Consider the following 23,758-nt stretch of genomic DNA (forward strand, 5'->3'; position numbering starts at 1 on the left):
CAAATCCGTATCTGATGACAAACCAAATAAGTACTTAGATAAATAGAGGGCAGAGTTGTTAGCTTTTGAGGAGCACTCTTCAGCCATGTTCCACCACCAAAATGTCATGGGCAGAATTTTTCTGGCATGAACAAGATGCACTGAAGTTTACCTAACATACTGCCAGCTATCAGGATATCAAAGAGTGTGTCAGCATAGCGACGATAATCTAGCCTTGAGCCTGTTGAGTCCAGAAACTTGGCTACTGCCTCCAGGTCACTCCCAGCTTCATTGAGGCCTTGGACGATTGTATCCCTGAAAACTGTGGGTTCAAATTTCTCCTTTTCATCTAGAAGAAGAAAAAGCAAAAATCAGTCAAACAGCCATCTATAGGGGGAGATTTGCACATTTGCACAGCTTACGTGTCTGTGATGTGGAAGCATAGCATATTTTCCATTCTGGTTGTTGTATTTCACAAGTACCATTTGGCTTTTTTTCATTCTGGAAGTGGCATACTTTCCCTCCCCCTTGTTTTTCCAAAAATTAAAAAAAGAAGATGCACAAGCAGACTTGGGGAAATGAAACAGAAGATACCCATTAATGCAAAATTAAATTGCATCTATGTACAATTTTCTATTGCTATTTCTCTTATTAATTTGTACTCCTCAGTATGTTGCTATGCAAAGGCTGTGTCTCCATGTGTCGCTTCTTGCGGAAGCAGCACACTACTGAGCTATCTGGAAGATGCCAATGAGACATGGATGCAAATTTTGTGCCCCATAAAGCATAATGGCACGTGGTTTGGAGTCCGGAAGAAGCTGTTCTGGACTCTAAAGTACATGTGCAGACGCGCAGACTGTAGGGATCTTCCAGAAGGAAGCCATCCTTCCAGAAGCCCCTTCTTCCCCAAAATTTTCCACAAGTATAAGATATTATCTTTCAATTCAGACTCTGAAATGTACCTCCCACTAACTTTTCCACATACGACCAGTCTTGCATCTCCAGATGCCTCTCTCCCAAGTACATCTTTACAACTTGCGGTCATCCAAACTCAACAGCTCTTAATACTCAGGTTGTTTTCCTTCCAAACCTCCACCAACAATTCCATTATTCTGGGGAAGAAGGGGCTTCTGGAAGGAGGGTTTCCTTCTGGAAGATCCCCACAGGCTGCACATCTGCACGTGTACTTCAGAGTCTGGAAGAGCTTCTTCCGGACTCCAAACCACATACTGATATGCTAATGAGGCACGAAAAATCTGAATCCGCACCTCATTAGAATTTCCTGGATATTTCATGCGCATGCTGCTTCCGGAAGAAGCGGCACATGGAGACACAGCCATATTGTTAAATTAGATAAGACACAGAATAGTCAAAGCTGCTTCATTAAAAACAATGCAGGAACTTTCAGGGTTTTTTAATATCTTGCTTTGAATTTTGCAACTTAATTACTGCACTGAAAACTTGGGGAATAGAAAAGATGACAACAACCAAACAAACCCCTACGTTTTATGAACAAATAAGAGGAGTTTGGCTGGCGGTTTTATATGGCGTCATCAGCTATTGCTCCCCAGATTCACAGAAAGCATCAGTTCTTGAAATAGAGAAGAGTGACAGTCAACAATGCATGTTGAATAGTAACAGAGAGGTAGCCATGTTAGTCTGTATGCCAACAAAACAAAAACAGAAGAAATGCAGCATTTTAAAAAGACTAACAAAAATGATTTATTTGGTGATGAGCTTTCATGGGACAGGCCCACTTCTTCAGATCAATGGTGATCTGGTGAAGTAGGTTTGTGCCACGAAAACTGATCACCAAATAAATCATTTTGTTAGTCTTTAAATTGCTACATTTCTGCTGTTTAGTTAGTCAACTGTGCATCATCTCATTAAGTCGCCAATAGAAAACCTTGATTAAGATGTTCACTTTGCCCTCCATATGCATCGCTAAATCCAGGTCCTTAAACACAATGGATATGCTGGCAAATCCAGATTAAGTTTAGAGACAGTAAACCCCTGCTTTGCGCAAGTTTGACATACATCCTTTAAATCCGCTTCAGTACCCAATGACTAGAAGATGGCCCATATAATGCCAATATTTAAAAAAGGCTCTAGAGGAGACCCTGGCAATTATAGACCGATAAGTCTAACATCAGTACCAGGCAAATTAGTAGAAACAATAGTAAAGAATAAAATTGCAAGGCACGTAGAAGAGCACAAATTGTTGGGCAAAAGTCAGCATGGTTTCTGCAGAGGGAAGTCGTGTCTAACTAATCTATTGGAATTCTTTGAAGGGGTTAATAAACATGTGGACAAGGGGCACCCAGTGGACATAATATACCTAGATTTCCAGGAAGCCTTTGATATGGTCCCACACCAAAGGCTTTTATGTAAATTAGGCAGTCATGGGATAGCAGGAAAGATCCGTTCATGGATCGGGAATTGGTTAAAAGACAGAAAACAAAGGGTTGGAATAAATGGTAAATTTTCACAATGGAGGCGGGTAACTAGTGGTGTTCCCCGGGGGTCAGTCCTGGGACCGATCCTGTTCACCTTGTTCATCAATGATCTAGAAAATGAGGTAAGCAGTGAGGTGGCAAAGTTTGCAGATGACACCAAGTTGTTCAGGACAGTCAAAACCAAAAGGGATTGTGAAGAACTACAAAAAGATCTCAGCAAACTGAGTGATTGGGCAGAAAAATGGCAAATTAAATTTAATGTGGGTAAGTATAAGGTAATGCACATCAGGGAAAAATAACCTAAATTACACATACAACATGATGGGGACAAATTTAACTACGACAGATCAGGAAAGGGATCTTGGAGTTATAGTGGATAGTTCTCTGAAGACATCCACGCAGTGTGCAGCGGCAGTTAGTAAAGCAAATAGGATGTTAGGAATTATTAAAAAAGGGATCGATAATAAGACAAAAGATATCATACTTCCCCTATATAAAACTATGGTACGCCCACATCTTGAGTACTGCATGCAGGTGTGGTCTCCTCACCTCAAAAAAGATATATTGGCATTAGAAAAGGTTCAGAAAAGGGCGACTAAGATGATTAGGGGTTTGGAATGGGTCCCATACGGGGAGAGGCTAGAGAGACTGGGACTTTTCAGTCTGGAAAAGAGGCGATTGAGGGGCGATATGATAGAGGTATATAAAATCATGAATGGTGTGGAGAAAGTGAATATAGAAAAATTATTTACCTTTTCCCATAATACAAGAACTAGGAGACACCAAATGAAATTGATGGGTAGTAGGTTCAAAACTAATAAAAGGAAATTTTTCTTCACACAGCGCACAGTCAACCTGTGGAACTCCTTGCCGGAGGAGGCTGTGAAGGCCAGGACTTTATTAGGGTTTAAAAAAGAGCTCGATAAATTTTTGCAGCTTAGGTCCATAAATGGCTATTAGCCAGGGGTAAAGTATGGTGCCCTAGCCTTCAGTACAAGGGCAGGAGATGGATGGCAGGAGATAAATCACTTGATCATTGTCTTCTGTTCTCCTACTCTGGGGCACCTGGCATTGGCCACTGTCGGCAGACGGGATACTGGGCTGGATGGACCTTTGGTCTGACCCAGTATGGCCATTCTTATGTTCTTAAAGTGAATGTTGAAATCCTGGGCTCCAGCCACCCACCTCCCCCATCTGGGCCCTGGGGGACATGCCTTCCCCCTGGCTTCTCCCAGCTGGGGAATGTCATGAGGCTGCTCCTTTCAGCACTCCACCATTAGCTCCAGCACTTGCAACAGTCAGCAGAACACTGAAAGTAGCAGCTCCGCGGCTTCTCCCGGCTTCCCCAATGCTGCTGAAAGAGGGGGAGGTGGGAGGGAGTGGAAGCCCCTCAGCCCCTGGGAGCTGGGAGCCAGGCACAGCAGCCTGGCCAGTTTCCCACAAGCAGTGGGGAGCCGGGAAACTGACCAGGCGCTCCTGCACCTGGCTCCCTGCTCCCCAGGGCTGAAGGGCTTCCCACCTCCCTCAAGCCTCCAGGTAGCTGGGACCACGGCACAGTAGTGCCTGGTCCATTTCCCAGCTCCTGCAGAGGGAGCTGGGAAACTGATCAGGTGCTGCTGGCCCGGCTCCTGGGGGCTCAGAGGACGAGAAAGGGGGAAAGGAGGGAGGTGGGGGAAAAGTCTCTCCACCCCAGGGAGCTGGGAGCCAGGAACAGCAGCTCCTGGTTAGCTTCCTACCTCCCATAAGCAGCAAGGAGCCAGAAAATTGACCAAGCGCTGCTGCACTGGGCTCCTGGAGGAAAGGAGAAGGAGGAAAGGGTCCCCCTCCCCCGATTTGCACAAAATTTGACTTAGGCAGGGGTTGCAAGGAAAACCACCCTCAGGTAACTTAGGGATTTATTGTACATCTACATTTACTGCCTGTTGCATCTTTCTTTGATAAGCTAACAGGCTACAAATAAGGTACCCATGTACACCTGAAACCTTGCAGCAAAACAATTCCCAATTTACACAAGTGTTCTGCAAAAGGCTGATGTCAGAGAGCAAGCGTACACCACAATGTTAAACTGACCCATGTTGGGTTGACTTACAGCCTCTGTAGTAATTACTATGATGGCTGATATCCACACTATCCTGCTCCTGTCAGTGGTGTCTCCCCTCATCAGCGCGGTTCCCTCAGGACATCCCACCTCCCTACTCCCTGCCCAGAGCTCGGGTGAGGAGGTAGCCACTCATGGCTTCTTGCACCCAATAGAGAGATCTGTGCCCCAAGTCCAATTAGCTGCCATGGTTCTGTCAGGAAGCTGAGAGGCTGGACAGCTGCTGTGCTCCCAGCAGAGAGCCAAGAGGTGGGAGGGTGTGAGGCTCCCAGCCAGGAGGTTGGAGTTGGGATCCTGGGCTGCAGGCCAAGCTGAGAGCTTGAATAGCAGCCCAGGTTGCAACAGAGACCCAGCAGAACCATGACATTGACAAGACCACCAACAGCAATGTAAAGAATGCGCTGTCTGCACAGACCCTGCATCAGCCTAACCACACCAACATAACTCCACCTCCAGAAGAGGTCTAAGGCATATACAGAGGGACAAGACTGTAATGAGTATGCTGACATAATCAGGCTGATGTAAGATGCCTTACGCCAAATTAACTGCAGCATAGGCCACGCATGAGCGTTCAGACAGAAACGACCAGGAATTTGACGTAGCGTTTTGTCATCCGCTTTTGACGTGTACATTGGTGTCAAGACAGCAAAAATTACTTAATATAATGAACTCTGCACATGAAGGGAAAAAACTGAGTAAGAACAAAGGTCTATTAAAAACCTAGATCAAGCAAATGGTCCAACCACTGCACCCTTATACTAGCCCTGCTCAACTATGTCCAGAAGCTGAACAGCATATAATAAAAATGAAACAACCAAATTCCAGGCATGTCCCACTGTCCTGGAACAACCAAACCCACACCGCGTTTTAAGTTGTGGTAAGTGGACCCTGTACACCAGGAGCAGAATCATGAATGGTAATAAGCAAAGGAAATATGAAGTACTCCTCCATAGGGAGCAACAAGGGAGTGCATTACTCACATTCTGCTAAGAGCATGCGAGGTGCTTCGCAGCCAGTTATGAAGATAAAGTCTATATCACTAAGAGTTTAAGCAGATGGATATATTTACATTTTTCAGACAGGCAGGTTTGTGTGTTAAATTTGGAAGTCTTCACTGTACCTAGCACTATGGAGGCTGTGGACCACACACACATCACCCCTACTATTTTCTATAACATTTTAAACCCAGATACTTTTCCAGACTACAAACCTTCCCATCTGGAACACCCTACTATTTTCTTTTCTGTTGCAATTTAATATCACGTGTAGGAAGAGGATTTTTCTTACATGTATGAATTGTATATACATCATTAGTGAAACATTGTTTTCCTAGCAGATTATTTCTAGGGACATTTGCTGTTGAATCAGCATAACAAGCTGAATAAAACACTGTCATTATGGAAAAGGAACAGTATGTTAACTTGTCAACTACTTAAAAAAGGGCCATCTAGCAGTTCCACTCATTTTCCAGAAGTCTCCCTCCCTGTCTGTACACAAGCACGATATAAAACACATTTCAGTTTTCCTCTTTAACACATCATCTTTCAACATGCGTCTCTCAAGCCACGGAAACTGAATTCACTCCTCCACAAAATCTATCCCGTCCCCTTTGAGACCTCATTTTACTGTACTGGTGTTCATTTTGACTTTCAACTGAACAATTGTCTTCATGAAGGGTATGTGGATTCCTTTTAGCTTCACTTTCTCCTATGCTGCAGTTTACTCACGTTACCCAACATCTGCATGGCTCTTTAGTTAGCCAGGCAGACTGCACATTATGAATGGATGGATGGATACACTCATCTCTTATATATATATATATATCATAAGAATAGATATGGATCATTGGTGCCTTCATGAAGCACTGATAATATGCCAGGGGGACCATGCGACACCCACAGAGTTCTGTACGGGAACGTGTTTTTCTAGCTTGGTCAGGCATGAGTGATTTTGCTTCAGATCCCGTCTTCTCTTTCACTCAACAGGAGCCTGAAACAGAAGAGGAAAGGAATACCCCGAACAGTCACATCTGTGCGTCACTACAGTGGGCTCCCTTTAAAGCTGCATGAATTCCAGAATTCCATTTTCTGTTTGCTATGGGTGAAAAGTTCATCTAGCAACTAGGCAGCTGACCAAGTCAGCTCCACACTGCATATGTGCCCCTGCCATGGGAGGTGGTGCATCTTATGGATCTGTAGGAAGGAGTATCTGTAGAAGAATCAATATCTATGAGTAGATCAATCGGGGCATCGAGGAAAAGGACTACACGACAGACCCACAGCAGTGCTGTGTGAAAGTCAAGGAGCTGCTGTAGGTGTACCAGAAGGTAAAGCAGACTAACAGTTGCTTTGGTGTGGAGTTGCAGATATGCTGCTTTTATGAAGAGTGGCATGGTATTCTTGGCAGAGACAACCACCCCCCGGCCCCAACGCCAAGCCCCACGAATACTCCGAGGAAGCTGGAGTTATAGGTCCCCAAATTCAACAGTGAGGCAGTGATGTTCAACAAGGAAGAGGAATATGGAGGACAAGGACCTGGGGAATTCAGTGACACAGTAAGTCAGGACTTGTTTTGGACTCCAGAGCAGTCAAGCATCTCCCTACAGGCCAGCACACAGGCAGGCTGAGTACAGGGCAGGAACCTCTGGTAACAGTGCAGTTTGCTCTGATGCTTCATGGACACATCTGTTTACGCACCTTATTTAAATTGTGCTAGAAGAGGCAGCGAAACACCAATAGCGGCAGAGTTGCTATCTTCTTCTCATTCCCCCGTATTGTTTGGCAGAGGGGGATGCTGCAGAACAGTTTGCTTATGGGCACAGCAAGACCTTTGTAGAACTCTTGAGAAAGTTCTCCTGGAAGTAGTTGGCAATCCTCTGCTGACGGTTGCTGGGGAGGGCTGGCTTATTCCTTCCACCACAGTGCGACATTTTCCCACATCAGCAGGAACCACTGGAGTACATAAGCTAACAGCATATGGACCTAGTCTGCAGCCAAGCATGCGCAGCACCTGTTCCCTTTCAGCAGGAGTGCAGCAACACTTCTGCTAGCAGGTGTGCTGAAACCCAGTCCCTTACCATTCCCCTCCTAGCTGGGGTCAGGAGCAGAGCCCCAGGGGCAGCAGATGTAGGGAGGAGTGGGGCTGACAGCTAGGACTCTGAGTGCCCATGAAGCATGGCTATCAGGTCCCTCGGAAGGGAAGGAAAGTGCATGGGAAAGGTGTGGCAGCTGGGACCCTGGGCACGGGGTAGGCAGCAGAGCCTTGGCTAAAATCTTGGGGTGCTGCAGCACTCCCAGAACCCTTAGTTCTGGTGTCGAGGCCTTTCAGCCTCCATTACTTTCCAGGGTAAGACTGTTACTAAAGTCACCAGTATTCAATTCAACTGCCCTATCCATGTACTCATGCCCAGGAGCTACTGCCCCTTTGTTGTCCCAACACCCCCCCTCTCCTTCCTGTTTGTTCTCACTACAGCTAGGACTGGTGCTGCGTTTCATGAATGGCCAATGTAGTGCTTGCAATTTGAGTCAAGGGACAAGAGTTCAGTATACCCACTGTCCATTCATCATGTGAACTTGCCCACGATAGTATCTCTGGGTATTGCATCTTTTGCAGCTGGCAATGTGGACAGCCACACCATTCCTCAGCTGGGTATGGGGTAGAATATGAGACAAAACTATGTTCAAAAAGCTCCTGCGAGCCTCTGGCAGTCTGGACACTGAGCAGAGGGTGTGGAGGATTCCCCCTTCTGGACAGCATGGACAGGGATAACATAGAGAGGAGAAAAGCACAGGAAAGAGATGTGCAGAAATAGAGATATGCTAAAATAGGTACCAGCTCAGCTTGCCAGCTCTATGCCCTGCACATTGCCCAGTCTCTCACTCTTTCGTAGCAAGGTGCGACTAATGGTCCCACACACCTGCATCACAGCCACCCCCATGGTTCATTTCCCTATTCCACATTGCTGCTCATCTGTTGGGAATCAATCTGGCATCGAAAGTTTCTGCACACAGTGGTGGTTGCTCACTCATTCACCGTCTGGGCAGCACTTGTTTGGGTGTTGTCGTGCCGGAGGGCTGCAATGAGCTCCAGGCATCCTTCCAGGAATGTGACTTTGCCCACCTGAAAGTTCTGCACACTGCACATTATCTCATATCCGTGTAACGGCATCTCACCAGTCAGTGCTTGTTTCTCAGACCCAGGAGGTACTTCGCCATCGGCAGCTTGTCCCTGAACGCCAACCACCACCTTCAATTATTTCTTTGTCCCACAGCAGGCTAACCTCCAAGGAACTGTCGTGTTCTGTGCAGGTCCTCTGGAGTCTTTGTAAATACTGGGCTGTGCTCGTCATAGTAGCGCAGAGGTGGACAGGATCCATTCTTCCCACAAAAAGCAGACACATCCGTTTGTGGGGCTTTTGAAGAGAGATGCAAAACATGGCAGGATGCAAATGAAATTATGGGATGAAGTAAACTGCAATCGTTTTCCCAGTCATCTGTGTGCGACTTCTTTGCCCCATGAGGAATTGCAAACGGTCTGCAAAGCGCCCAGTCCCAAGGGTGGAAAGGTGCACAGTGAGACAGCTACACACAGCGCGCCGCTGTCTGCACTGACGCACGCACTGGTAAGGAGGAGGTGGACTGCCGATAGGGGTGTCATGTAGACATGCAAAAGGGATTACTGCAATGGCTGTACACTGATGTTAACTGATGTCGACTTCCTTTTGTAGAATCGCCCTTTGAAAATGTAGGCCTTTAACATTTAAAATGTGAAATACACATTTGGAACATGGGATTTGTCAGGGATTTTTCATCCCTCAGGCATAATCGTCCCCGTGGGCCAGGGGAAACAAGCCTTGGGCCTTTAATATCATTACAGGGGCAGGTAGACTCTGAAAGGTACATAGGCTGCCAGTTAGCAGCCCCCTGTAACGGTCACTCTGTGTCAGTTGGTTTTACCGGTAACCTGAACTCACAGACATTTCAAAATCATGGATTTAAAATCCAGGCTCCTCATTGGACAAAGGTGAGGCAGCTTCTAGAGAAGGACCTGTTTGAAAGCAGGACCTTCAGAACGTCCGTATGTAAATAGACTCATGAATAATGCATAAGATCAGGGAATATAAGGCAGCGCCACACAGCGCTCAAGGCACTTGGTACCAGCTGCCTCTGAGGCGAAGACTTTTTGAAGAGCTCCTGCCTTTTTGAAGATTCCCTGAAGCAATTCCACCTCCGCCCAGCAGGGTCCACCCTGCTGAGGTACTAGCTGAATCACTCACACTAAAAGAGCTTAGGCAGCAGCTCTGAGGTAAATTGGGTGAGGGGCGAACCGGCCTCACCCTTAGGGTGGGGTACTGCGCTCTCGCTCGTTAGTACCCAGAGCCTGTCAAATCACTGCGGCGCCCCCGACCTCACCGCCGACAAGCAGCTCAAAGGTGAATTTGGTGTGTGTCGAACTGGCTTCACCCTTAGGGTGGAGTACTGCGCACACATCAATTGAAGCCTGGAGCCTGCCACCTTCGCAGCACCTACGCTCTCGCTGCTCGTCGCTTTGATTCTTCTTCACCGGATGTGACCAACGCACTCAACTAGACTACCGGACTGGACCTTTACACCTGACTGGACACGTAAAACCCCCTCTACGCCCTGAGACACTAACTCTAAAACCTAATTCGGGCTGTGTAGGGGGATTTAACAGACTGTGGCTCAGGTTGCAGTTTTTACCGGATCAACTAAGAGCCATAACCCGGAGTTAAAATGATTTGCTCCGAGCTGCGCAATTGATTAATAAGCCCATAGTCGAGGCTTTGTTAGTTAGTTAACTGTTATTGCTAAGGTTTCTCTTTTTCCTCCTAACCTTCCCTCTTTCTCTCTCCAATCCCCACTGGGAAATTCGTAATATATTATCCCAGTTGGGAGGAAACCTTGATAGGCTGGACCTCAAGGTTTTCCAATAGGGTGGCTCATCTAGCCATCCAGAGCATATAAGGGTAAAAAACTAATTTATCTTCCCTAGCTCGGAGAAAAACTTATTTCAAAACTCATTGAGTCTTTTTTACCCTTTTCTCTCATAAGAGAAGTCTCTCATAAGCTCCGTCCATGGAACTCTTGTTAATATTTAGCTTAAGTGTTTAGACTATATATTTTTATAATAATTAAATTTGGTTAACTTAGTTGTTAATGAATAGTTATACAAGTTTAGTTCATGTGCAGTGTTTGTTTGTTTATATGTTGCTGTTTTTTGGTTAATAAACACAGACATTACTTAGTTTATTTTTCCTCTCCTTGTCTCACCCTTGCCTTTAACGAGCGAGCCAGCTCCTGACCTACCGGGAATTAGCTTCTCCCCAGCCTCTCCCCTCTAGCACAACACTGGTCTCTAGGCCCCCTGCCGGAGGTGGGTGGGGTTAGCCTGCTGAGGAGTGGAGCGGCCTTTGCCTGTCGGCGGGCTTCTGCCGTCTCTTCTTTGCCCTCGTCTGAGGCCCCGTGGGGATCCGGACGGAACGCTGGTGCGGGGTCAGCGGGGGGTTTGTTGCCCGCGATTCTGCCCGCACTGACAGGATTTAAAGCCGAATTTTTTAAAAAATGAAGTGAAATTTATGAGCCAAAATCCTAACTAAATTTAGATAATTATTTAATTAAAAGGTCTGGTTTTTCTCCTCAACGTACAAGCCAACTGACAGGTGCTCAGCCATCACTTTGGTTCTGTTTGTTACAGTAAAAGAACTTTTGCGGATTGAAAAAACCATGGGATTATCAAGTCCACTTTTTCTATCACTAATTTCCAAACTTGTCTTACAATAAGACCCAAAGGCCAAGTCAGAACAGCTGTCCCTTCCTTCCCACACCAGTCACTGTGCAAAGCGCTCTGTGCAAATAATTGCTTTCACACAAGAGGCTCCATGTTAACTTGGAGGCAAACAATATAGTATAAAAGGCTAAAAATTAAACAACAATATTTTCTTTGAGCCCCCAGCAAACATACTTTGTAAACACACATCACTGCCCTCTACTGGACTGGGTGACATCTGCTCAAAACATATCTCCCCTCCAGTGCCTGAGCTGATGAGAACTACATCTTTAGTTTCTTTCCTAAACGTTGAAGTTTATTGCTAAATTTTAGCAATGAAAATGCTTTATTCAAATTGTATTCCTCCAGCTACCCCATGATGTGAACTAAGGTAATTTTTCTGAATATCAGAAGGCTGAAAATTAAGTCTTCCCTATCTACTAAGAGAATTATCTTTATATCACCCTACAACAAAAAATCCAAGCGCCGGTGCTAATTTAATAGAAACTTGCTCAGAAGCAGGAGTGCTAAAGGGGATTGATATGATACCTGCAAAATACTAATAGAATCTGATAAAATAACCAGTGCTACAACAACACGGGGAAAACAACATTTCCTTTCACAAGCCATTTCCTGTGGCGATGAGAACAGAAAGTTCTCTCTGTCCTTATCAGCAAAGTTGAACTACTCAGTCCTGTGTGGACCTCTTTGTAACCCAAGTGAAGGGAAGTGAAATAGTGATTCCATGCTTGACAAAAATAAACAAGAGAAAAAATACTTGGTCATATTCAGGTACGTTTATTATTACATTATTAAAAACCCACATGAAAATTGTCATATTTTAATTGAATTAAAAAAAACCTAACTTACAATCCATACTCACAGTAAAAAATTAATATGGGAAAAATGTATCAAACTGTTTAAAGAGTATTAAAATTTTCAGACTATTAAAAGAAAGCCCTGCATGCCCATGTGTTACTTGAAAGGACATCTCTTTCATTTTAGCAATTAGGGGTCCCATTTGTGGGGGGGGGGGGGGCGGGAAATCACATGGACTGGATTCTAAAAACCTCCACAGTTGAAGCTCGTTTCAGAATGCTGCTTCTCTTTCACAATACCCTTGGTAGTGGCACTTCATCAAAATTGTGCCTTTACAGTGGCAGCTGGAAGAAGTGTCCCATCATCAGCAGCCCTTCTTCCTTATATAAAATCTTTTGACTCCTAGGTAAAAATTTGCTCTTCTTAGAGGCTGCACAGTAATATAAACAAAATCAAGCTCCAAGTATCTTACATGTAGTTCTAAATGTATACAAAAAGCGTAACTTTAGTTATATGAAATACACTAACAGTATCCTTAACATTGTTAGGGAGATGGGGGTGGGGAGAGAAGGATAGCATAGTCCTACCAAACTTCAGTTACTCCATCTGCTCTTTTTCAGTCCTTTAACAGTAGCATTTCAAGTGAGAGGACAGGAGGCAATATTTCATGTGACTGACATTATTGTCACCTTCTTAAGGAGTTGAAAAACAAAGCATTTATCCTACCCCTCTTCCTAGTTTTGAACCGCTGGCCTGTTAGCACCGGCTTCTGAGGCTTATTCATAAAATTTCTGCAAGAGAAAGAAAAATAGTGTAACTATGTATATCATTTTACTCCAAGGATTTACAAACAAAGGATAGTAAAGCAAAAAAGAAATTCCATAGAATCCAGGAACACTGATGAAAAATTTGTGAAAAGTTAGTTTTCATTATTTTATAGACAAGCTATAACTCTTATAACTTTTAACATCGAGTGATAGTTGTTTCCTTGACAAAGCTTGGTTCATTATAGTAATATAAGAATAGAAGCTTTCAATCTACACAGAAATTTACCAGAAAATAATGCTCAAAAATGTAATTATTACAACCTCATTTCTCTTGCCTCTAATTTCAAGAGATGGAGAGAAAGTAATCACAGTATTAGATGACTCTCAGGATGAAGAATAATCCTAACTCTAATAAGGGCTGGCTTTCACCAGACATATGCTCTTTAGGATCATAACTGGTAAATACATATACATTGGCATAATCATAATAGCATTTCTTAATATCTAAGATAAAACCCAAAACTAAAATGAAGCTAACTAAAATTTAAGACTAGACTGAAAATTTATAATCTGACCTGTGTAAGGGACAACAAGCTGCTTCGCTGGCTCAGGAGCAGACCCAACTGACTTAGAGTCACAATTACCCTCTGACTGCCTCTCACCTCGCAGGAGGGAGTAAATTATTATACGCCTTTTCAGAAAGCAGCTCACTCATGTCTTGTGCTCTCACACTCCTCAGGCTAGCAGGAAGGAGAGCATGGATGCCTGGATTCCATCCCTGCAACCTCTGCTATTTCCCTACCCATTAGGGTGCAGGGAGAATACCCCTTGCCGTTTTCCTGAGCAGACTGAAAATCCAAGCAAGGAAGGCGGAACCTGACTCCTCTACACGGCCACCACAGTGCTGCAGTAATTCAGCCCTTAGTAATGAAAAACAAATGATGACTCACTGAAATCAATATGGGTCCTAAAACCAAAAAAGTGTACAGGACCGAGTCTGGCAAATACTTTTCCCAAAACACCAAACATTTTCCTGCCCTATTCAAGTGTGTATATAACCAGGACTTGCCACTGAGGAACTGGGAAGGCAAGTCATGGACTTCAACTTACTTGGACAGAAATATATCTAGTTTTCCTCCATCCGCAATTCTGTGTTTAAAATAGATACCTGAAAATCTAGATTGCCTCCATTAAATACCAAACTAGGATGACTATTGGGCCTAAGTGACTGGAAAGTACTGTATCTCTTACACACAGATCTCAATAGCTAGGTCTCTTCTTGCCCCCAGTTTCGAAGGGGGCATGTTAATCAGGGTGACAGGAGATTGTGAATACGCAGCACTTCATTATGCTAATTCTCCCTTGCGGCAACTTCTTCGAAGTGTCAAATGCTGTCTTATTCTCCTTTACAATGTTACTCAAAAAAGATAACAGGCATTCATATGGCATGCTTGTAAGCCTGCTCGGTTTCAACCTGTAGGGTTGAAAACTTCATTCTTTTGGTTTTTGAGTTGTGTTTAAAAAAAAAAGTTACATTTGTAAGTTGCACTTTCTAGGAGGTGAACTGAAACATACTATTTTTTTTTAGAAAAAATATTTGTAATAAAGATATAAAGCACTGTATACTTTTTCTGCATTGTACTTAAAATCAACATACTTGAAAATGTAGAAAAACAAAATGATTATAAACTGAAACTGGTATTTCGTTACTGCTTACCAATGTGTTTAAAACTATGATTAATTACAACTTTTTTAATCTCACAATTAATTGGGATTAAAAATTAATCATTTAACAGCCCTAGTTATAAAGTCACTAGCGGCCCCCTCTGTGGGTCATTCACCAGTGCTTTGCTTTTGTAACTCAGTAGATCAGTGAGTTCTAATCCAGGGCTATGACTTTTCTGGGACTAGGAAATTCCTGCACACCTGAGAGAGCCAGCAGAAAGGGACAGAAAAGTTTACAGTTGCATTTAAGTTTTCTGCCTTCAAGTCATAAAATAAGAAAAAAAATCCAAGCAGCAAATTCCATAATGAGAAAAGACTCTCTCAAACAAAAACTACTACAGTTTTACCAGAAATTGAAAACCTTTAGGGTACTATACTACATAGGCAACCCTGCAGCAATGAACCTGCTTATTTGCCTTTTGTGAGTTAAAAATCAAGGATGGTGAATGAAATGAAATATTGAAGCTGAGGCTTGGTCTAAACTAGGAAAAAAGTCAATTTCAAATACACAATTCTAGCTATAGTAATTGCATGGCTAGGATCAACATATTAGAAATAGATTTGACTGTCTTCACTAAGGAAGTTTGACTGTAGCGTTTCTCCTGTTGTCCTCCCTTACTTCCTGCCATACTGAGGAGTACGGGGTCGACTGCCAACCCAGAGAGATCAATTTTGCACGTCTTTATCAGAAGCGAAGTGAAGACATGCCCTTGGGTTGAAGAGCATTGCAGGAGTTGAGGCTGTCCATTGAGCAGAGTCCATCAGTCTCTCTTGTGGAGTTCTCAAGGATTTCACAGGAATAGGACAGAGAAAGACAAGCGTTTGTCTTTACCAACCAAACACCATATCTAGAGCACAATGCATGCACTCTACATAAATTGGACAGAGAACGCTGCCACAAATGCCTGCAGGTTATACATCTTCTAACTACTGACCTGCGAGATCTGACATATCTATTTTGCCTGTGTAGCAACCAATTATTTGTGAAAGTTTGATGTATACTGAAGAAAAATGAATTAAAAAAATCTGCATTTCCTCAAGTGGATTTTGTGTTTGTGTTCTGCTAGTTGTCATAGTCTCATTTGGTTGGGAAGAATGTTCTCTCATTGCAGCAGCATAACGATGTTAGTTTCAAGAGCATACAGAAACCTTCCAGTCTTGGAAAGAAAACAAAACCAAACCACACAGTATACATTAATGAGACCTAGTCACTGCCCCTCAGAGCATAAACAAGCCAGCAGACTGGCATTCAACACACCTTAACTCCTTCAGTGAAGCAAACAGCAGCTTGCCTTTGGGGGCAATGAAATGGAAAGCCAGCATGTCTTCCCCCCAGTGAAGTAGACAAGGCTTCCCAGCAGCTGTGTAGTCTGTTTCTACATTCATTTCTACTAACGCACATTTACCTTGTGGTGGGAGACAGGGGTGGCTATTTTTCCATTATTAAAACCAATTCTCACATACCTGAAGCTTGTCAGTTTTTAAAATCTAAACCATTTTACTGGACATCAAAGCGATGCCCCTTAACAGAAGCCAAGAACAAATAAACAAAACAAGACTTACCACTTGTGGTAAATTTAATCAACAAAGGTTCAGTACGACAGCCGTGACTCCTGAGTAGTTATTAGTAGGAGCAAAGGATTTGCCATGTTCTATATTTAGCTTTAAATGCACTGCACTCTAATCTTCTCTAGTGAGGGTCAGCCTTTATAAGGTACTCACTAAAGCTCTGGCCCAGAAGCAAAACCACTTTAATCAGGAAATTGCAGAAGCACTAGACTGAGCAAAACAGTTTCTCCCTAAAGAGCTAAATCTAACGCTCACCCAGGATGCAATTAGTGAAATACACTGAATAGTAACAGAGAGAGCCATGTTAGTCTGTATTCTATCAAAACAAAAAAGCAGGTGAGGAGCTTCCGTGAGACAGACCCTGAGTCTGAGGAAAGCTCATCACCTAATAAATTAGTCTTTAAACTGCTACTTGACTGCTTTTTCGCTTTGAGTGCAATACATTGTAAGCCAGAGTTTACAATTGTTATCAAATAAATAAAATGTGCATCGGTGAAAAGGTTTGAGATAAAGAGTTTTGAAATTAAATTCTAACCATAAAAGGGAAAAACTTTGTTACGTGTGTATTTTAAAGCAACTCCTGTATCAATACCACAGGGACTGCGGAGGAAAAAAAAATTCCACATTTTGAATTTCAAATTGTACACAATGTGTTGATAACACCAAAGTGTACCTAAGATGCACAATGAGGCAACAAAAACACCTTTAACTCCACCCAGAAACAAGCCATTTACAACCGCGGTGTGGTGAAGCGGCGTTACCGGCTCGTCACAGCTGTACACATGGAGTGCCCTCCTCCCATCCGCACACACACCCACCACTTGGTGGGACCAGCGCATAGTGGCAGTGGTGGAAGCAGCTTGCTCAGGGCTGCAGGACAGCTCGGGGCCCAGCAGCTCTTGGGATGGTGGCTCTAATGAGTCACTGGCAGTTTGTGGGGGGCATTATGGTGCCTACCTGGGGGAGGAAGTGGCACCTGGCTGGGGGTGGCGGGGGGGGAAGGCACTTGTGGCAATTGTTAAATTTCTTTTGGACACCACTGATTTACAGGACTCTCAGGAGGCAAAGGGGAATTCTGTGATTCTAGCTGCAAGCACTTGGAATGTCCCTGGGAGGGGAGCAGTGTTGAGGGAAAGTAGAAACACAGGAAGAAGTGGCTCTCCAGCATGCCTCGTTCACCCAACTGGAGCTTCACAGAGATCAGGAGAAGCTGGGGGATACCTACCCACGTGTTCTCTACTCAAGACCCAAAAGTTGCTGTTAAGAGTAGTCTTAATTTCTGCCCCATGATCACATCATCCACATCTCATAGAACTGGAAGGGACCTTGGGAGGTCAACACGTCCAGTCCCCTGCCCTCTTGGCAGGAGAAAGCACTGTTTTTTCATTTTTTTCCTTTCTCTACTTGCCCCAGATCCCTAAATTGCCTCCTCAAGGATTGAGCTTGCAACCCTGCATTTAACAGGTAAATGATGCTCAAACTACCGAGCTATCAAAAATCCTTCCCAGACAGGAGAGTATTTCAAAGGCAAAGTTAGGCTGTCTGGGGCACAACAAGCTGGACATTATCACAAGGAAGACCATATTGCATCCCAGGAGGTTTCCCTATGGATCCTGGGGATAAGCAAGGACTGGATGCTCTTCAAACTTATTTCCAAAATTCACTGACCAGTGAAAAACGATAAGATGAACCTTGGCCTACCTCCTCAGGTTCTCTGTCCTCCTTCCATGCATGCCTAGGGGACTTGCAGTAGCAGTCAGGAGGTGCACCGCCCCCTATGCCTCTGCCAAAACTGTAACTGATCAACAGGATGCCCTTATGTGCACCCCTGCCCCCTTGGGTGACCTTCCCAGCACGCCTTCCCCTGGCAGGCACCAGGTTCCCCGTGTGCATTTTAGTATGGATGGTTCCAATATAGCAGGGACGTACAGGAAAAGTCTTTTGTTGCACAAAGAGATAGCAATAGCTTACTGCTAACTTTCTTGTGAAATTTACAGACAGGTTTCAGAAGTTCAACCCACTTTGCTGTTTCTACTTTAATCTATTTTGATCTCACACTGCATGGTCAAAGGGAGTAAAAAAAACAAACAGTTGTGGCTGTTAAGCAGTCTTTGTAATTAGATACTTACAGCTGTACTCAAATGACCTCATTGCCTTGAACCTGCTCGTAGGAGCCCTAAATTAACAGAAGAGCCATAGGCTAAATGGTTCAGATAAAAGTAAAGCTACAAGCTTGAACCAAAAATACAATCCAAGGTTTGGCATGGTAAGGGGAAAGAAAAGGCAGAAAAGAAAGAATTAACTTCTCTAAAATCCTCACGGGTCTCTTTATTTTCTGCTAAGACTAGAAGCTGAAATATCTACAGGCCTCAGCTCTTGTGTTATGAAGCTTGTATTGAAAACAGGAAATATTGGAAACCTATTTCTATATCACATATTAAGAGGCATTATTTTAGTCTAGTTACTTTAACAGAAACTGTAAAGCATGCAAAATTCTTCAAACATGATCAACATGCCCAAGTTATAAGTAACAGTTGGTCTGCCATAGTGAAAATTCACTGTAATGACTATACAGTGATAAACTAATGCCAAGCATTTTCTGAGGCAAGAGGATGCTTAAACGCTCTGCTGAGGTTATTGCAGTGTACTCAGACTTAATTAAAAAAAAATTATCATATCCTGCGACTGCATCTAGAGAGAGTCTTCTCGTTCCAGCTGTGGCGCTCAACACCATGTTGAGTAGCCTTGTGCTGAGTATGTTTAATTGCCACAATGATCTGAGCTGCTGAAGCATTATGAGCACTTGGGTTCTCACTGGCACAGATGCTAGCAAGAATTAGAATTTCATTCCCCCACCCCCAAGTATAGGCAAGAACTATAACACAGGGAGTGCTCCACACCATCAAGTTAAAGAAATACAGACTCTCCCAGCCATTTTTTAAATTGGCCATCTTTAACATTCATGCGGAATAAAAAGGGATGAGAAGCCCATATGGAAGAAACAGGAGACAGTGCACCAACAAAAAAGGGAGATATCTAGAATCCAGAATTATGCAAATACCCAGCCCACATCCATTTTTAGAATTGAAATAGTTTAAAAACTAATCAGTGGTGACGTTGTCCCTTCTCCCACCAACAGGTCACATGTACTCCTAAGAATGACAACATTGGTGTATGGGGGACAGTAATAAAACAGGTCATTCATTTTGAAAAGTTTTAAATTGAGAGTTCTAAAATTCTTCTCCTGGAGTGGATGGTCATTTGAAAGATTGTGGAAAGAATTCAGAGAAGTCAGTTTGCCTTAGAAAAGTTCAGACTTTAGCCGGAAGCAAGCATTTCATCAGTTAATTGCTGTGAAAATTCTGATGACTTAGGTGGAGAACAGCAGGAGCAGATTATATCAAAGACCCTCCTTTCATGAAAGTACTTACCATTCTAAGAGTGAGTGAAGAGGAACACATTATTCTAAGTGGAACAACCCAAAAATCTACTTACTGTGGAGCAAACTCAGTAACTTCACCAACTTCACTGTTTTAACTGAGCAGATTCTGCATCAACATTTCCCCCTTCCATAAGAAAGCCAACCAACCAGATTTTGTCTCATCTCAAAGCAAATACAAGTAATACACTGATATGACCAGTTATCTTGAATCAAAGACTGAAAATTCATGTTTACAATATTGCAAAGTGAAATGCAGTCACAAGTAACAATGCATTTTGTCCACATTTCTGACTTCAAGCAACAACTCTATGAGCAGAGAGAGAAATATAAAAATATAAGGAACTATATGATGCCAGTAACTTACCCAGCTTCTGAAGTGGATAAAACCCACTAAATTCTCATCTATTCAGAGCTTCCTCACGCATTAAAATTGGATTCAGATATTTTCTTTTTCTCCCTATCACCTTTCTCCCACAAGCAAAATTATCTAGCAAGGCTGATTTTTGCATTGAAAACTACCACTGGAAACAGAAAAGCCCTCTGGAGTGTTGGTTGTGTTAAGAATACAGTCTGACCCTCATTACAGCAGAATCTCTTGGTCTGTAAAAGTTATTCCTGGGAAAGTTCAATTTTGTAGGTGTCTTAAAAATTTGTAAGTAAAACATCAGTAAAAGTAACACACATGCCCTAAGAAATGTCAAGGTGGGGTTCCAATCATGTAAAACATATTTGTTTAACCTTACACACAAAAAACACACTGAATTCAATATAATTATTCTGAGTTTACCTGATTAAAATAATGTGTTCTTCTTCACTCACACTTTATAACAACTATTTTCCTGAAGGCAGGATCTTGGATGTCACCTGCTCCTGCTGTTTATTCTCCACCTGAAGTCAATTTCATTATTATGACATCAGAATTTTCATAGCAACCACTTGGTGTAAGAGGGTTATAATTTCTGATACAGATTAAGCAGCAGCAGAAGACAAACTATAAAGATAAAAAAGATACTCATTCTGTATGAAGAAAAATTAAAGTAGATACACTTTAGCAAATATTTCAAATTTTTTCACAAAGAATCAACACTGCAAAAATACTTTTCATGAAAAGATCATAAACCAATAGTATTAGAAAAAGATACTATAAGTACTCAATAGAAATTGTAAGGTTCTGATATTAATAATATATGCAGAAACAAAGATTTGCAACAGAAGAGACACCTCCAAGACAGAGGCATTAAGTGGATCCCTAATATTTATCTGCTTTGCTCTACTGCACATGACAAATTGCTCCGTGTGTTACATAGTAACAGAGGTAGCCATGTTAGTCTGTATTCTAACAAAACAAAAAAGCAGTCGTGTACACTTTAAAAACTAAAACTTTATTAGGTTATGAGCTTTCATGGGCAGACCCAGTTCTTCAGATCCGGAGATAGTGCTGTACTGGAAATGGCATGATGGTTTTATAATACAGAGATACACAAAAAAATTGAAAAAAACCTGACAAATCAGATATACAGGACTGAAGGGAAGGAATGTGACCTGCCTGACTTCACCACGAATAACAAAGATGGGGAAGCTGTCTTTGTAACGTGTAAGGAAACTGCTCTCTCTATTAAGGCCAAGTGTCAAAGTATCAAATTTGAGTATAAACTGCAATTCACATGTTTAACTTTTTAATCTGCTGTTAAAGTCTCTTTGTTGTAAAATGCGTATTCTCAGATCTTTAACAGTATGGCCCACTCCACTGAAATGCTCACCAACAGGTTTGTGTGTATTCAGATTCCTATTGTCTCCTTTGTTTCCATTCATTCTTTGGTGAAGTGATTGTCCAGTCTGTCCAATATACATAGCAGAGGGGTACTGCTGGCATATGATGGCATGTATAACATTGGTTGAGGTTCAGGAATAAGAGCCCCTAATCCTGTAACTAATGTGGTTAGGCCCAGAGATGGTGTCTCCACAACAAATATGTTGACAAAGTTGGTAACGGGGTTGTTGCAAGAAGTTCCAGGATAAGCATTACCATGGTATGACCTGTGGTTGCTAGTGAGAGTTTTCCTGAGGTTATGTGGCTGTCTATAGTAGAGAACAGGCCTCTCACCTAGAGCCTTTCTGAGTGCAGCATCATGTTCCAGTATTGATTGTTCATGATGCATTGCAGGGGTTTGAGCTTGGGGCTATAGGTAATGACAAGCAGCATTCTGTTATGAACCTTCTTGGGCCTACCTTAAAGTAGGTGGCCCCACACTATGCTAAAGTTTTTACGGCTGACTTAGAACAATTCCTCAGCTCTCACTCCTATTACCCCTTCTCTTCTTATGCTACATTGGTGCTAGGGTGCAGGTTGTTAAAATCTCTGTGGAATTCTTCCAAATTCCTTTACCATGGGTCCAAATGATAAAGATATCATCAATCTCAGTTTTGACCATTCCACACAAGGAATCTATTTCCTGGACACCCCAGTACAAATCACCGATGCCTCCAGCTTCCATCCAGCAAACACCACACAATCCATCATTTATAGTCAAGCCCTTAGACACAAAATCACATTTGCTGTGATCCTAGTGACAGAGGTGAAAAACTTCAAGATCTCTACCAAGCATTCATAAAACTACTACCCACCAGGAGAAGTTTAGAAAAAAAAGAAAATAAAAAAGTCCCAAATTATTTTGTTAATCCTTACATTGCTACCTGACTGCATTTTTCTTTGTATTATATGAAACTAAATGTTCTAGATCAGCCACAGAAACATACAAAAAGTTAAGATTTCTCTGTAAAACTTCAAATTTGAATAATCCTGTTTCTATTTATTAATCTTTGCTCAGACTATAACTGGACTGAAGTTGAATTCCATATTGCATTTGTCCACGAGCCTAAATCTACAAACCTAAGATCATGAAAACATGATGATTTTTATTCATACAGCCAAATAAGGGTGTCAGGCACCTTACAAAACAAGACACATTGTTCCTAGCACAAAGAGTTCAAAAGCTAAGGCCTTGCCTTACTCTACAACTGCTTTGCTGGTGTAGTTAGCAAACTCAGCTACACCAGTTTAGCTGTACCAACACAGCCATCTTGTAAACGCAGATTATACCAACAAAAAGCATTTTTCTGTTGGCCTCATGACACCATCTCCTCATATTGCATTAGCTTCCCCAAAAAAAGCGCTCAGAATTGCTGTTGTTATTTGCACTAGGGCTTTGGTTGGCATAAGTATGTTATTTAAGGTTATGGGATTTTGTTTAAAAACAAGCATGCACCTCTGACAGCTATTCTAACAAAACTGTTACTCGACCTATCCTAAGTTTAAACAGCATGACAAGAGAGAGGAAAGGAAGGATGAGGGTGACAACAATGAAATCACACATTAGCCCTGTTACCTCTCTATGCATCTGACAGATTTGTTAAAAGCAGATTTATGAATTATTTTGATAGTAAATGCAATCACTCATGCATGTTGCACACAAATATACTAAATTAGTGTGACTGAAATTTCAGATTGAGAAATAGTTTTTACTTTGAAATCAAATAGTGTAACCTTAAGAGCTAGAAGTATGAGTGATTAGCATGTCTCTTCTCCCATTTGTATCTGCTTTTCTGTATTACTGACAGTACCTGTACAGTCAGATTAAAAACGAAGCCAACCAAGCTGTGGCATAATATGCAGGAACACTTTAAAAGAAGTCTGAATTCTCAGAAACTGTATGAACACACACACACACACACACACACACACACACTCTTTAACCACAACTATTTCACCTACACAAGTGGGAGCCCCACTACAGGCCAGAGGGAGCAAGGTTACTTGATGTGGAAGTAAAGATGTCTGAAACTGTTAGAGGTTAGAGCGGGGTGGCCAACATGTGGCACATGGGGCCTTTTCATCTGTTCCATGGATCTGGCAGTGGTGCCACTCTGTAAGCCATCAGGGCAGCTCTGGAGACACATGCAGCACTTAAAGGAGCCATTTGCTGCTGCCACTGCTCACTCCTCCTCTGGCTCCCTGACCTGTCCCGCTGAAAGACGAGAACTCAGTTTAATTGGTTTAACAGCTTAATGGGCATGAGGGATCTGGCAGTTACATCAATTAAATTGTGTCCCAGAGCTG

General features: G+C 42.7%; 1 protein-coding gene across 2 annotated transcripts in view; it reads right to left on the bottom strand.

The window, feature by feature from the left end:
* BZW2 (basic leucine zipper and W2 domains 2) overlaps positions 1–23,758 on the bottom strand; it is a 75,117-nt gene that overhangs the window by 37,170 nt on the left and 14,189 nt on the right. Inside the window, exons 1-3 of one of the 2 annotated variants that reach the window (XM_074984659.1) lie at positions 16,194–16,269; positions 12,865–12,929; positions 152–328 (exon numbers count right to left, since the gene is read on the bottom strand). In XM_074984659.1, the coding sequence (XP_074840760.1) occupies positions 152–328; positions 12,865–12,922 (235 nt within the window). In that variant the 5' untranslated portion in view covers positions 12,923–12,929; positions 16,194–16,269. Of the gene's footprint in view, positions 1–151; positions 329–12,864; positions 12,930–16,193; positions 16,270–23,758 lie in introns of those variants that run through there. The other variant, XM_074984658.1, reaches the window with a different exon arrangement.

Source organism: Carettochelys insculpta, chromosome 2 (assembly GCF_033958435.1).
Source record: "Carettochelys insculpta isolate YL-2023 chromosome 2, ASM3395843v1, whole genome shotgun sequence".
In the NCBI taxonomy this organism is placed as follows: Eukaryota; Metazoa; Chordata; order Testudines; family Carettochelyidae; genus Carettochelys; species Carettochelys insculpta.